At 47.8% G+C, this 14,239-nt stretch overlaps 1 protein-coding gene across 1 annotated transcript in view; it reads right to left on the reverse strand.

The window, feature by feature from the left end:
• CNOT6L (CCR4-NOT transcription complex subunit 6 like) overlaps positions 1–14,239 on the reverse strand; it is a 221,092-nt gene that overhangs the window by 90,221 nt on the left and 116,632 nt on the right. Inside the window, exon 3 of the mRNA XM_030192478.1 lies at positions 7,414–7,600. Coding sequence (XP_030048338.1) covers positions 7,414–7,600 — 187 coding nt within the window. The remainder of the gene's footprint in view (positions 1–7,413; positions 7,601–14,239) is intronic.

Consider the following 14,239-nt stretch of genomic DNA (forward strand, 5'->3'; position numbering starts at 1 on the left):
CTCCTGCTATCTGGATTTCAGGTATGACTTGAATCAATTTTAGCCGTAGGGCCCCTTAAAACCCTTGGGACACTCCTCCCCATGCCAGAGCCTCCACCAGGTGGGAACACACCCCATCCATCCCCAACCCCCTCACACACACACATGCTCAGAACATTCCTCAGCTCAGACCAAACATTGACAAGCCAGCTGCAAAACTGCTGCCGTTCTCACCAAAGATGGGATATCCATGGCCACCATCAGGTGATTAAAAGGCAGTGCAGCACAGCTGAAAAACTCCTTTGGGGGCTCCCCTCTGGATACCTTTCATCCCTGGGTGAGCTCTGATAGCTCGAGTCAGGCGCTCAATACTAAGAGCAAAAAGCAGGAGGGACAACATATATCCTTGACGAGTGCCTCGGTGCAGGGGAAAAGGGTTAGAGTATGTATCATTAATTTTAACACAAGCTAAAGGATGTGTGTCTATTAGACACAGCCATTTAAGAAAGTGTCCTGCAAAACCCATCCACTTCAAGACCAAGAATATAAACAGCCAATGTACCCGATCAAATGCTTTCTCAATGTCCAAAGACAACAAGAGCAATGGAATTAGTTTAGTTTATTGAATTTTGATATACCACCCTTCATACAATCAGAGCGGTTTACAGAGTTAGCTAAAAACATAATATCAGAAGGAATATAGGACCTCCAACTTTAAAGCAAAGAGAAATAAGTAAAGCTATTGGAAAGAATAATCCAAATCATAGTTACTTGATGCTAGGGTTCACCTTGGGGTCAGCACTCAAGAAAAAGAGGGCAAGATCCTGTGCTTCCCCCTGCTTGTTGGTGTAATACATTGCAACCTGATTGCCTGTTTGAATTAGAATACTTTGATGGGACAGCCGATCTCTAAAAGCCTTTAGAGTATTTCAGATTGCTCGAAGCTCCAGGAGATTGATCTGAAGATTCATTTCCTGGAGGGACCAAGCTACTTGAGTGTGAAACCCATCTACATGAGCTCCCCATCCCAGGAGAGATGTATCTGTCGTCAGCATCTTTTGCGGCTGAGGAATTTGAAATGAAAGTCCCAAGGTCAAATTGGACCGAACTGTCCACCATTGAAGAGAGCGTACAAGCTCCAGGGACACTTGGATGACATCCTCTAGATTCCCTGTTGCTTGTTACCACTGAGAAGCCAGGGTCCATTGACTAGATCTCATGTGCAGGAATGCCATGGGTATAACGTACACTATGGAAGCCATGTGGCCCAACAATCTCAACATCTGTTGAACTGTGACCTGCTGTGATACCTGAACCTTGGACGTTAAGGAAAGAAGATTGTCCGCACGCATCTCCGGGAGGTAGGCTCAAGCAGGGCTCCTATGAACTGCAATTAATTTATTTATTTAACACATTTATATCCCACATTTGTTGAACAGGATGGAGATGGGACTTGAGGTAGTTTATAACAAACCCTAGTAGCTCCAGCACCCGAACAGTCATCCGCATGGGCTCCCGAGCACCGCCCACCGAGGTACTCTTCACCAGCCAATCATCGAGATAAGGGAACACATGAACTCTCAGTCTGCGTAGCGACACTGCAACTACCGCTAGACACTTGGTAAAGACCCTGGGAGCTGATGGAAGGCCAAAAGGCAACATGCAGTACTGAAAGTGATGTGTTCCCAGCCAAAAACAAAGATACTACAGGTGGGCTGGAAGTATCGGGATGTATGTATATGCATTCTTCAAGTCTAGAGAGCATAGCCAATCGTTTTCCTGAATCATGGGGAAAAGGGTGCCCATGGAAATCATCCTGAACTTTTTGCGGACTAGAAATTTGTTCAGGGTCCTTAGGTCTAGAATGGAACACATCCCCCATATCTTTTTCTGCACAAGGAAGTACCTGGAATAGAATCCCTGCCCTTTTTCCCCTGGTGGAACAGGTTTGACTGCATGGGCCTTGAGAAGGGCGGAGAGTTTCTTTGCAAGTACCTGCTTGTACTGAGAGCTGAAAGAATGGGCTCTAGGTGGACAATTGGAGGTTTAGAAAGCAAATTGAGGGTGTAACTGAGTCAGACTATTTATGAGGTTATGAGAGGCCACCTTTGGTGAAAAAACTTTAACCTCCCCCCAACTGGCAAGTCGTCCGGAACGGACACTTTGACTGCAGCTATGCTCTGCTGAAGCCATTCAAAAGCTCGTCACTTGCTTTTGCCGGGAAGCAGCAGGGGCCTTGGGTGCACACTGTCGACGAGAACAAGCGCGCTGGGGCTGAGCCTGAGTGTATCTATGCCTACAGTAGTAATAGGGAGAACTCCACAACTTGCCAAAATACCTCCTGGATGAAGAGGCAGTTGCAGAAGACGCCCTGAGGGAGAGAGAAAATATAGTATTGGTATGCTTCTTGATTTGGTCAGTGACCTCCTCAACCTTCTCTCCAAAAAAGGTTACCCCCCCCCCCCCCCCCCCCCCAGCAAAAGGCATTCGCCAACCTCTGCTGAACAGAATGTTCCAGGTCAGAAACACGCAGCCATGAGAGTCTGCACATTGCTATACCTTGAGCAGAGATCCTGGATGCCACGTCAAAAGTGTTGTAAGTGCCCCTTGTGACACACCTTCTGCTGCTTGACCAACTGGCAAAACGGCTCAGCCTGCTCTGGAAGGACTGCATCAACCAAGTCTGATAGCTGCTGCACTGAGTTCAGCAAGTACACGCTCATGAAGAGCTGGTATGACTGGATGCGGGCAATTGAGAATAGGCCTGATACATTTTCCTCCCACGAGTCAAGGGTCCTAGCTTCTCTACCTGAGGGAGCCAAGACATAGTCTCTAATACTCCTGGTTCTCTTGAGAGCGGAGTCCACCACCATGGAGTCATGAAGTAACAGACATCACAAAACCAGGTTCCCTGTGGGTGCAATACTGGGTGTCAATTTTCTTGGGGACCACAGGAACAGAGGGGACGCCCAGTTCCGTACGAGGACTGCCTTGAGTACCTCGTGGAGAGGAGTCAAAACTGCCTCCTTAGGAGGGGAGGTGTAGTCCAGGACCCTGGGCTCATCCGCCACTTCTACAGGGAATGGAATGGTCTCAGCCATTTCCTGTACAAAAGATGTGAAAGAGAGGATCTCAGGTGGAGGGGAGGGGTCAGAAGGAAATGTACCTGGGATCCTCTTCCGATTCCCATGAGCACTCCTCCTCGGTGTCGGATAGCACCTCCCTAAGAGATGTCTGAGACCGGGTCCGTCTCGAAGCCGAGGAGCCACATCCTCAAGAGCATCATTGAAAAACCAGCTCCCATCTCGACTCCAGCGAAGCTTCCTCCACCGACATCGAGGGGGTGGCAGCCTGGGTGGCAGTTGACACCAGGGCCGCAAGTGGTGCTGGTGTCAGAAGCTGCACCATAGGCTGAGGGCTAGGCGGGGCCGCAGCGGGAGGTATGGCAAGCTCAAGCATCCCCAATACCGATGCACTTCACGGCATAAGGCCATCCAAAAGCTCAGGGAGCAAGGCCTGGATGCGCTCATCGAGGGCCACCATTGGGAAAGACTGTGAGGTGGGCTGGGATGCAGGCTGCAGACTCACAGAGGCTGGTGCAGCAGCAGGATCTCAGCTGCTTAGAGATGCACGAATCGGTACCTCCTGGATGGAGGGGGGGGCGGTTCTCCCGGCATCGACGCTTCTCAGGCGTCAAATCCCTCGGCACCAAGTGTTGATGGAGATCGATGACAGTGCTTCTTGGCCTTCACCTGATGCATGTCAGCCATGCTCCTCAGTGTCAATGAGGACGACGTTGAATCCTCCCATTGCCTCGGGGTCGGGTCCAACGATGGACAGTCCTAGGAGTCCTGCATAGGAGGAGACCCACTTGACGCCTCATTGCTCCCAGTGTCTCAAAGCAGCCATTCCTATCTTGACTCCCGATGCAACAGTTGATGTCGATACCAACGCCTCCAACCTTGATGCTGATGTCAAAGAACTGGACCGAGCTCCAAAAATTTTCTCACGCTGAGCCTCCCAGGAAACCTGGGTCCTTTTCTTCATGCGAAGGCAAAGAACACAGTTGGCAGGGCCTCAAACACTCAATACCTTATGTAATTCTTTCCCAAGTTGTACAGTTGAAAATAAAGTTTAATATATTCAGTGATCTCCAGTTCCAACACTGTAGTTATTTTGCCTAAGTAATACTTGAAAAGCAACTGTGGCCTGGGTTTTCTTAGAAACATTTGGAGTTGTGAGTTCTCTATAAAGGTTAAGTACCATGAAGGTGAAATTTATATGTTAATTTCCTGTTCTTGAATACTATTAGACCAGTCCAGACCAATGAGTTGTATCCCCCTACCAGAAGATGGAGGAAGAGAACTGAAGTCTTCTGGTGACATCACCAGCATAAGGACTGGTACTGCCTAGAACTCTCTAGTATGCCAATGCCAAAGCAGCAGACTTTGAAAACCTGATCTCACCATTTGAAATCCCGCAGGGAGCCACTGTAGAACACACTAACTGAACCCCCCACAATAATAATTATTTACACTCCAAGAAATTAACAGGTGGATGATCAGAAGCCCCATGCTGTTCCAAACAGCTCTCTAAAAAATAGCACTAGAACAATGCAGGGCTATATCGCCCCTATGATTAGAGATAACAGCATGCAAATGTAAACACTCTGATCATGGGGAAAAAGTGCAGGAGGATTGTGCCTGAATCCTCCCGCACTTTTGATAGGTCCGAGCTGTCAAAAGCCCGGACCTGTCAAACACAGGGGCTCCGTCTATCTCCAAGGTCCTGGTGGCCTAGTGCCCCCCCATACACCCCCCCCCCCCCCCCCCAACGATAGCAACATGGAGGCTGGAGGTCCTGAGAACCTCCAGTCCTCCCTCCCCTACCTGACACAGGGGCACGGGGGGCTGGAGGTCTGGTGGATCTCCAGCCCCCTAACCCCCTCCCTTTACACCCAAAAAATAAGCCCAAACAACCCCACCTGGTGGTCTAGCAGCCCCCTCCCTCCCCGGTATCTTTGCGATGGAGGAGGGCGTAGCACACTCCCTCCACTTCAGCGCCATCTTTAAAGTGGCAGCACCCACCCACGCCCAGTGCATCCTGGGATGTGCTGAGCAGGGCTTCCCAACCATATAATGCACTGAGCAGGGTGCCTTCATTTTGAAGACGGCGCTGAAGAGGAGGAGTGTGCTACTCTCTCCTCCACCGCAAAGGTACAGGGAGGAGGGGGCCACTAGACCACCAGATGGGGGGGGGGGGGATTGGGCTTGAAGCCCACTGGGCCACCAGGGCCTTATTTTTTGGGTGTAAAGGGGTTAGGGGTGGATCTACAGCCCCCCCCCCCCCCCCCGTGACCTGTGTATGCATGCTGAACAGGGCTCCCCATTCCTCCCCAATGCTCCGCAAACCCTAATGCCAGCTCTGAGCTGGCATAGGGTTTGCTGTGGGAGCAGAGCCAATGTTTGGTACATTGCCCGCTGGGCATTGGGGACGAATAGGTAATGCCCTGTATAGCATGCATTTGCATGCTCATTGCATTCAGAGCCAGCAAGCGCGTTGTTCCACACGCTCGCTAGATCTGATCATCAGGTGGAAGGAAACGCAGGTGCTAGTACAGCGCTATTGGCCTCTAGTGCCCGCGTTTGCTTCTGATCATCGGCCCCTAAGAATGGCAGACCGAGAGACTGCCAATGCTGAAGTCTTCCAGGGTGAATCCTAGACTGGTTTAGCAAGATTCAAAGACAGGCAATTAACAGTAAAACTAAATTTCACCTTCCTTACTCTGCTAAACCAGTCCAGACTGATGAGATGTACAAAAACAAAAGAAGCCCCCCCCCCCCCCCCCCCCCCCCCCCACCAATCACAGCTCTGCCAAAGGTAGCATTGTTTCTGGTTAGAACATCAATCTTCTAAGTGTTTCACAAAGGAATGTGATAATGACCGGGTCACCATATTGCAGACATCTACAGGCAAGATGACCCAGGCATTTACCCATGAGGTCACCTGCATTCACACAGAATGTTGCGGAGCCCCACAGAACAGTTTTACTGTAAAGGATGTAAGCAGATTTGATTGCTGCCTTAATTCAACGTGCAGTCGAGAACTTGGAAGCAGCCTCCCCCATACTCAGACCTTGAAATAAAACAAAAAGTCTATCAATTTCAGAAGGAATTTGTAGTCTGCAAGTACTGCAAGAGCACTTTAGGGACATCCATGGCTTGAATCAGATTCTCTCCTTTCCTAAAAGGCCAAAGAGCCACTACCTGATTGACATGAAAGGGAGATACAATCTTTGGTGAGCAAAGAAAGAGATAGCTTCATCAGTAGATGACAAATAAGGATCCTGACAGTACAGGGCCTGCAGTTCAGGAGACTTGACTTGCCGAACAAGAGGACAACTATATTCAGTTTCAGTGTCAACCCAAATTTTGGATTTAGCCATGTTTCAATTTTGGACAAAAATGGCAGTGCATTTTTGACTGAAACTGAAATTCCCTCTCCCTGACCAAAAGTATCAACCACTCTCTGCTACCCCTTCCCCCTTATCGCCCTCCCACCACCCCCATAAGGCCCTCTCCAGGCCTACTTTAGAAGCTCTTGTGGTCTAGTCAGGGTAGGAGTGATCCCCAGTAGCTCCTGCCCATGCTGTTTCCAATTTCAAAATGGCTGCTGCAATGTCTAGCAGCAGTCTCATAAGAGATGTGCAAGGCCAAAAGACATCCAATCAGACAGTTGAGCTCCTCTCACCTAAATAAGCATACAACTGGAAAATCTTCCTACTCTTCTAGAAAGAGGTCCCCAGGATCACAGAGGTAGCCTTGCCAATTAGTTTTCCATTAATCCTTTTTTTTCCCCCTACTGGCCTCCTCAGAGGTGCACCAGGGTGGCTAAGGACCTCACCACCACCCCCCACCACAACTGAAAGGGGCCCTGCAGGGATGTCTGTCAGCACACCTCACTGAGCAGAAACCCGTGAACTAATGCTTAGGCATGCAGAGGGTCAGACCACTCCAGGCTCAACTAGTGTAAGGACAGTGGCCTAAACTTCAGGAGCAATATCAGCCAAGGGACTTTACTATAAGGAATGCAAGCTGTGGATTGTATCCTGGAGAGTCAGGATGAGGACAAAAAAACCTGTTGCACTAGTCCAACCTCTGCTGGAGGTAGAGAAATACTGGAGAGTTCCAGGCTGCACCAGCTCTTTTACTTGTGATGTTGCTAGATTTCAGTATCTCTACCTCCATTTCCTGGTAAGAGAACACAAACCATTAGTCTAGATTGGTCTAGGGGGATACACAAGTTTCCATTTAGTTTCCTAATGGCCTTGCCAATTTCCATGCAGTAGATGATGTCAGTCACAATACAGCCCATAGAAAATACATTAGATAACCAAGGAAAGCCTGCTCCAATACTATTTCTTTCCATTCTTACCTGAGTGACACCATGTTTCCTAGCTCCGCTGGTAAACTTCTGAGCTTATTTGATGAGAGATCCAGGTAAACCAGATTATGGAGCTTGGCAATATCAGGTGGAATGCGAAGGAGGTTATTATCACTGAGGTGCAGAGCGGTCAAGTGCGTCAGTGACCAAAGTGATGTACTCAAACTCCGAACTCTACCTAAAAAGGCAAAAGTAGGAAAGTTAAATGCACAAACCTAAACTGCACGCAAAACCCTAAATGTGGCAAGTGTATATATGATAAGTTACCAAATTGAAACATAGAAACACGACGGCAGATAAAGGCCAAATGGCACATCCAGTCTGCTCATCCTCTGTAACCCTTAACTCTTCCTTTTCCTAAGGGATCCCACAAGTTTACTCCATTCTTTCTTAAATTCTGACACACTCCTCAACTCCACGACCTCCACCAGGAGGACATTCCACGCTTCCACTGCCCTTTCCATGAAATAATACTTTCTTAGATTTCTCCTAAGCCTATTCCCTCTTAACTTCATCGTATACTCCCTTGTTCCAGAGTTTTCCTTCAGTTGTACATTAAAGCCCTTGATATACTTAAATGTCTCTATCATATCCCCTCTCTCCCAGCATATACATGTTGAGGTTCATAAGCCTGTCCCTATATTTTTTGTGTTCAAGACTGTGTACCAATTTTGTAGCTGCCTGCTGGACCAACTCCATCCTGTTTATATCTTTCTGTATGTGTGGTTTCCAGAATTGCACACAGTACTCTAAATGGGGCTTCACCAGAGACTTATACAAGGGACCATCACCTCTTTTTTCCTGCTGGTCATCTCTCTCTTTATGCACCCAAGCATCTTTCTGGATTTGACCATCACTTTTTCTACCTATTTGGAAGATTTAAGGTCATCAGACACAATCACCCCCAAGTCCCTCTCTTCCTTCGTACACAGAAGCATCTCATCCCCTATATTGTATTGTTCCCTCGGATTCTTGTGAGAATTGATTCGCAGCCCACTGGGCCCACCAAGGCCATGTGAGGGGAGGTTAAGGGGGCTGGAAACCCATTGGATCTCCAAGCCTCCCAAACTTGTAGTGGGGGCGGTTGGGGAGACTGAGGGGAGTTTTGACTCGCAGCCCACTGAACCACCAGGGCTCTATTAGAGGGGGGTCGGGGGGACTTCCATTCCCTGTGTTGCTGGGCTCAGGATGGGGGTACTTGGGTCTGGTGGTCCCAGGTCTGGGCTTTTGACAGCTCCATCATATTACCTCTCAGTGGGAATTTATAGGTTAGGGCAGCCAAGTCCCTTTTGCTGGTTCTCTGACGGTGGGAGTATTCACCCCAGAGATACAGAAAGGAGGACTCAGCAACCCCAGGATATCAAATTCACACCCTCAAAGAAAAAAAGATTAGGTTGGCAACTCCACTGAACTCTCTAATGAATCTGCCTCCCCTCACAACACATTCCCTTCTCTCTGCCCCATCATGCTTTTTCTGTTGTTCTCTCGTTTCCCCAAACTTCCTTCACTCCACTCTTTTACTTTATTCTCTCCCCTCCTGCTCCTTTTTACAAATGCATATCTATTCTCTTTTCTTTTCCCATCCTGCCCCTTCCCCTCTTGCTACCCCAAAATCTCCCCTTTCCCATCCTTTCCTCTCTCCACCATCATCACTTTTCTCTTGCTGTACTCACACATCCCAACCCTATAGTAAAGTTTTTTTTTCCCCCTTACCCAGTGCCAAGGTAGCTGTGGAACTGGAGCACGGCTGCAGGCACTTGGGTCTCTTGATCCAACCACAAAGCCACAGGTTCAGAGAACGCCAGAGGAAGGTGCTGCTTTATGATGGTGGTGGGTCAGCATCAAGCTCTACTTGGGCAGTGGCAGGCCAAGAAGCAAGGCTACAGCCACAATAAAATGGGGTCTCCTGACCCAACTTGCACAGCCCCAGGGTTCAGATGAGGCAACAGAAAGGTAAATTTAGTCCTTACATGATAATTTTCTTTCCATTAGTCCCAACAGATCAATCCAGAGACTTGTGGGTTATGTCCCTCTAACAGCAGGTGGAGATAGAGAGAACTTCAGAGGTTTACTATATGTGGTCATGTGCAGTCACTGTAACTTCAGTACTGTCGATACCAAAGCAGTGGAAGACGAAAGAGGAAGTCCTCTCCTGCCTACATAAAGCCCATATAAGCTCCTCAACCACTCTTGGGGGAGGGTAACAGAAGGTTTCCTTTATATTTGTTTTGCCCTTTTTTTTTTTTTTACCAAAAGTCAAATAAAGGAATCTGAAGAAACTGAGGCAACTAGAAGAAAACACTCAACCCAGAACAACAAAGGGTGGGCCTCTGGATTGATCTGTTGGGACTAATAGAAAGAAAATTATCAGGCAAGGACTAATTTTACCTTCCATAGCATCCCACAGATCAATCCAGAGACTTGTGGGATGTACCAAAGCAATCCTCAAGTGGGGCGGGGTACTACAACCTCAGCAGACTGGAGCAATGCTCCAAAGGCCGCAGTTTCATGCGCTGCCGTGTCAAATCTGGAATGCTTAGCACTGCCATGCTAAGCCTGCAAAGTCTGGTAAGGGAAGGACAGCAGATCAAGTGGACGATCTGCAAAAGCCATCCACAGCAGGACAGAGGACCAAGTGGCTGAACTGCAAAGGGTAGCCACGGAAGCCAGTCGGGACTCGGAAAAGGAAGTCAACTGCACTCTGGAAGAAAGCGCTGCCACCCACCACAGGACAGATTGAGCTATACAGAGGCCAGCTGAAGAAACTGCCTCTCAGCCAACGGCCACTGCGGCTCTTGAAGCCAGATCTCCTTTCTTGTGACCAGCCAGAGGACAGCATGAGGGTATGCCGGGATGCATTTCTGCTCAGCGGGTCAGGAATCTGATGATCCTATTGCAGTGTGGGTGTTTCATAAGGAGTCGCCACCTTCCTATATACCTAAGGCTCTCCAGGTTCTGAATATGTCCGCTTCTGATCCTGCCACTGCTGCATCTGCTAATCTTAAAATGGTGAGCACTAGAAGACCGCTACAGTCTCTAGCAGTGAATAAGGCTATCTAGGAAGTCACTTCTGCTCAGTAGGTCATCCCAGGCCCTGCCCCACTATGCAGAGGCGTAGCTAGGTGGGGTGCAAGGGGAGCAGCTGCTCCCCTAAAAGGATTTTGAATAAAATGGTGCTTATGCGGAACAGCTCTTCAGCTTCACACTGACGCCTATTCTACAAAAGGTCTGCTCCTCCTGACATCAAAACCGCTATGCCCACATCTGCCAATCTGAAAATGGCGAGCCAGCGTGGCTTTGGAAAGGGTATTACCTTCCTATGGTCCCGAGCAAAGCAAGAACCAAAGAGTTAACCAACAGAACTCGTTGGTCTCTTCCAAATAGTATAGGAGTATATGGTGGGAAGAGAAAAAGGTAGAATGGGATGGAAGGCAGAAACCACCGTTTGCAGAAAAGACAGGACTGTGTGCACCAGTCACTAGTAGAAATTCAAATAAATGAAGTTGGGAGTTCTGAGAACCTGTCTGGACTGGATTGCTAAAGAAAACTAGGCTGCTCCGGACGATAGTCCTAGTGTCGTAAAGATAAAGGCGAGCCTGACCTGACCGAAAAGAACTTGTAGACATCCTCAGGAAGACGCCGAGCCTATAAGTAACCCAGATCTTCCACCAACTTCATGGAGTCCTCAAATAAACGGGAGCTGCACCAGCCGCCGCTAGAAGCTGCATTCACCACCCAGCAGTGCAACCACATGAAATGACAGGCTCTGACCGCCAAAATTGTCAGCTTATTTGACACCCGAAACAAATCACAGAAGAAAACCGGCAACTAAGCCGGCCTCGACTCTACATTTGGCAAGTGAGGAGGCAGTCGACTGTCTGCCTTCTGGAAGGAATCCGAAATCTGTTGCCACCAGCTATAGCACACCCTAGCGCCTACAAGCTGCAGATAGCCACCTCCAGAGAGACAGAACTTCTGAAATATCAGCGGAAAGCTGTGTTGAAATCATCCATTGACACTAAGTTGGCTTGAAGGGAACCACAGAGATGGGGACCAAAGCAGAGAAGGTACCCCTGAAGTGGTCTGATACAGAATCAGGCCCAAGGGGGAATGTCCAAGAAAGAGAACCTTGTGCCCATAACTTGAACTATTCCCATATCCTGGACCTGACTTGAGTTGGCACCTGTTGCTGAGGAGCAAAAGGAGGAAAGGATTTCCTAAGCCTATCTGAAACAGCACTCCCCGATAAGCCAAGATTTGTGCTGGAAACAACTGACTCTTGGTGACACTGATTATCAATCCTAAGGACTGAAGACGAGTAGGTATCTTGGATGAAATTTGCAGAGTCTCTTGATAGAGAGAGTCGCAAATCAGCCAGTCACGAGGTATGGATGAACCTGCAATCCATCCTCATGAAGGAAAGCAGCCACTACCACCATGACCTTGCAAAAATGTCTTCGGCAACGTGGAAAGGCTGAATGACATGATCATAAATCACTAAGATCCCTCTGCAGTAAGGAGCACTGGGTATATGAAAGTACGTTTCCTTGAGGTCCAGGGAGGCTACAAACTCTCCCCACCAGACAGAACTATTACACACTGCAAGGTTCCCATTGTGAAAAGTTGAACTGTAAACACCCTAGACTCTTTTGATGTCCAAACTCAGATGGAAGGAAGCTCCCTGGTTGGAACTACAAAGCAAAGGGAACAATTGCCCATTCCCCAATTGCAACCGGGGATAGACTCGACTAGGCCTAAAGGAAGAAATGTTAGCAAGGTGGCAAGAACTACCTGACAGTGTTTCAGCTTGCATGTAGACTCCAAGAAAAATCTGTAGTGAAGTCCAGGTTGTAACCATCCAACAGAAAAACTAAGACACATTTGAGATGAGGTAATCTTGGTCTACTCCTCCTGAAACCAGTACAGGAGTCCTGCCTGAGGAGTGAACTGAGACTCCATCATTGAAAGATGCAACAGGCATAGGTAGACCTGGAGTTGAAACAGAGCTCATTCTACCAGCAGCCAGGTGGTTTTCCTGGCCCCACAAAACCTACGACAAAATCAAGAGAATTAAAAATCATCCTTAAACTCGTCCTTTAGCAATCTCCGAGACTTGGAAGTCCCTCAGGTCTTTACCCAACTGCCCTAGATCTTCTCCAGTCCCAAGATTACTCCCAAAAGGCAGGTTGCCAAATGTGACTTGGAAGCCACATCAGTGGTCTGATGCCTAAGCCAGCGCTAACTTCTTGCAGATAGGGACAAGAATTGGCTGGTGTGTCTGTGTACTATAACTGCTGTGCACTGGAACTAACAAGTGCGGCTGAGAACCAAAGCCAGATGGTGTAGCAGAATATGGCTGTTGCACCATTGCGCACTACAGATAGCAAGCTGCAGTGGGTCGTGAAGCAGCACCCCTAGAGCTCTGTCCTTACTCTCAGCTGACTGCAACAACTATTAAGCTACCTCTACACTGAAGTAGCTCCTGGACTACTCCTCATGAAATTTAGGTACCCCATACCATGAAAAAAATGCCAAAATACCATAGAGGCAATTAGAGGTACCGGGTACGCTGCAGATACTGGGGTAGCTGAGGCTAGTATGCAAAGGTGTGGCCAGTATCAGTGTGAAAAGAGAGCGAGAGAAGGGCAATCTTTAGTACGGTAGAGTTCTGATAACTGTTTCAATCATGCAAGAACTGCTTGGTCATGCAAGCAGTAAGAGAGAATGAAACAAAATATGCCCCATTGGAAACATAGCTGAACCCACAGTTTCTAATAGGATGGATAAAACCAGCCTTGAACCTGTAACCTTCAGGCTGAAAGGCCAGCCACCCTCAATAAAACTTCGTTGGCGCTTACTGGGCATTTCTTCAGTTCCCAATTGTGGATCGCCATACTGAGATAAGTGAATTGTGATTGGAATAATTATGCCCTTCTTGTTACATTTAATGATTCTTGCTGCAGGCTGAAACACTACAAAGTAGTTTGGAAACAAAAAAAAAAAACCTTAAAAGAGTAACCCGATGAGAGAAGTGCTATACCACCAGACAGCAGTACATCTGACTGCTTAAGAGAGTGGGTAAATCTGAGGGTACTCTGTAAAAAAGTAAAAATATATACAAATGAATGGCAGTAATACATGAGATATTGAAGTATTTTTTGTATAGGTAGCAGTGATCCTGGTTTTAGTAGTGGACATATATGTATCAAGATACCAGAGACATAGGATAGGAAAATGAGGTTCTTACCTTGGTAATTTTCTTTCCTTCAGTCATAGCAGATGAAGCCATTACATATGGGTTGTGTCCATCAACCAGCAGGGGGAGATAGAGAGCACTCAAATTTCACAGTGCCACATGGTCAGCTAGCTCCACTGCCTCTTCAGTATTTGAAGCTTCCAAAGCAGTATAACAAACCGCAATGGGAATAACATGAACTTTCCTCACAGCTAACGATGGCCCCATAACAAGGGCATGAACTCAAAAGGAGGGAAAGAACACATCCTCCTGGAGGGTATAAACTCGTCCTCCTCTTTGTATTTATGGAGGGAATACACACATCCTCCTGGAGGGAATGAACTCAACCTCCTACACATGAACTGGAGGGAATGAACTCATCCTCCTATAAGTGTACAAGAATCCTGAAGACTGTTTTCCAACTTTCTCCCAAGGAAGGATTAGAACTTCAGGAAACAAGAACAGAACCTGAAACAGATTCACATCATACAGACAATCATACAGGGAGGGCTCATGGCTTCATCTGCTATGACTAAAGGAAAGAAAATTACCAAGGTAAGAACCTAATTTTCCCTTCCTTGT

The sequence above is a fragment of the Microcaecilia unicolor genome, chromosome 2 (assembly GCF_901765095.1).
Source record: "Microcaecilia unicolor chromosome 2, aMicUni1.1, whole genome shotgun sequence".
Taxonomy (NCBI): Eukaryota; Metazoa; Chordata; class Amphibia; order Gymnophiona; family Siphonopidae; genus Microcaecilia; species Microcaecilia unicolor.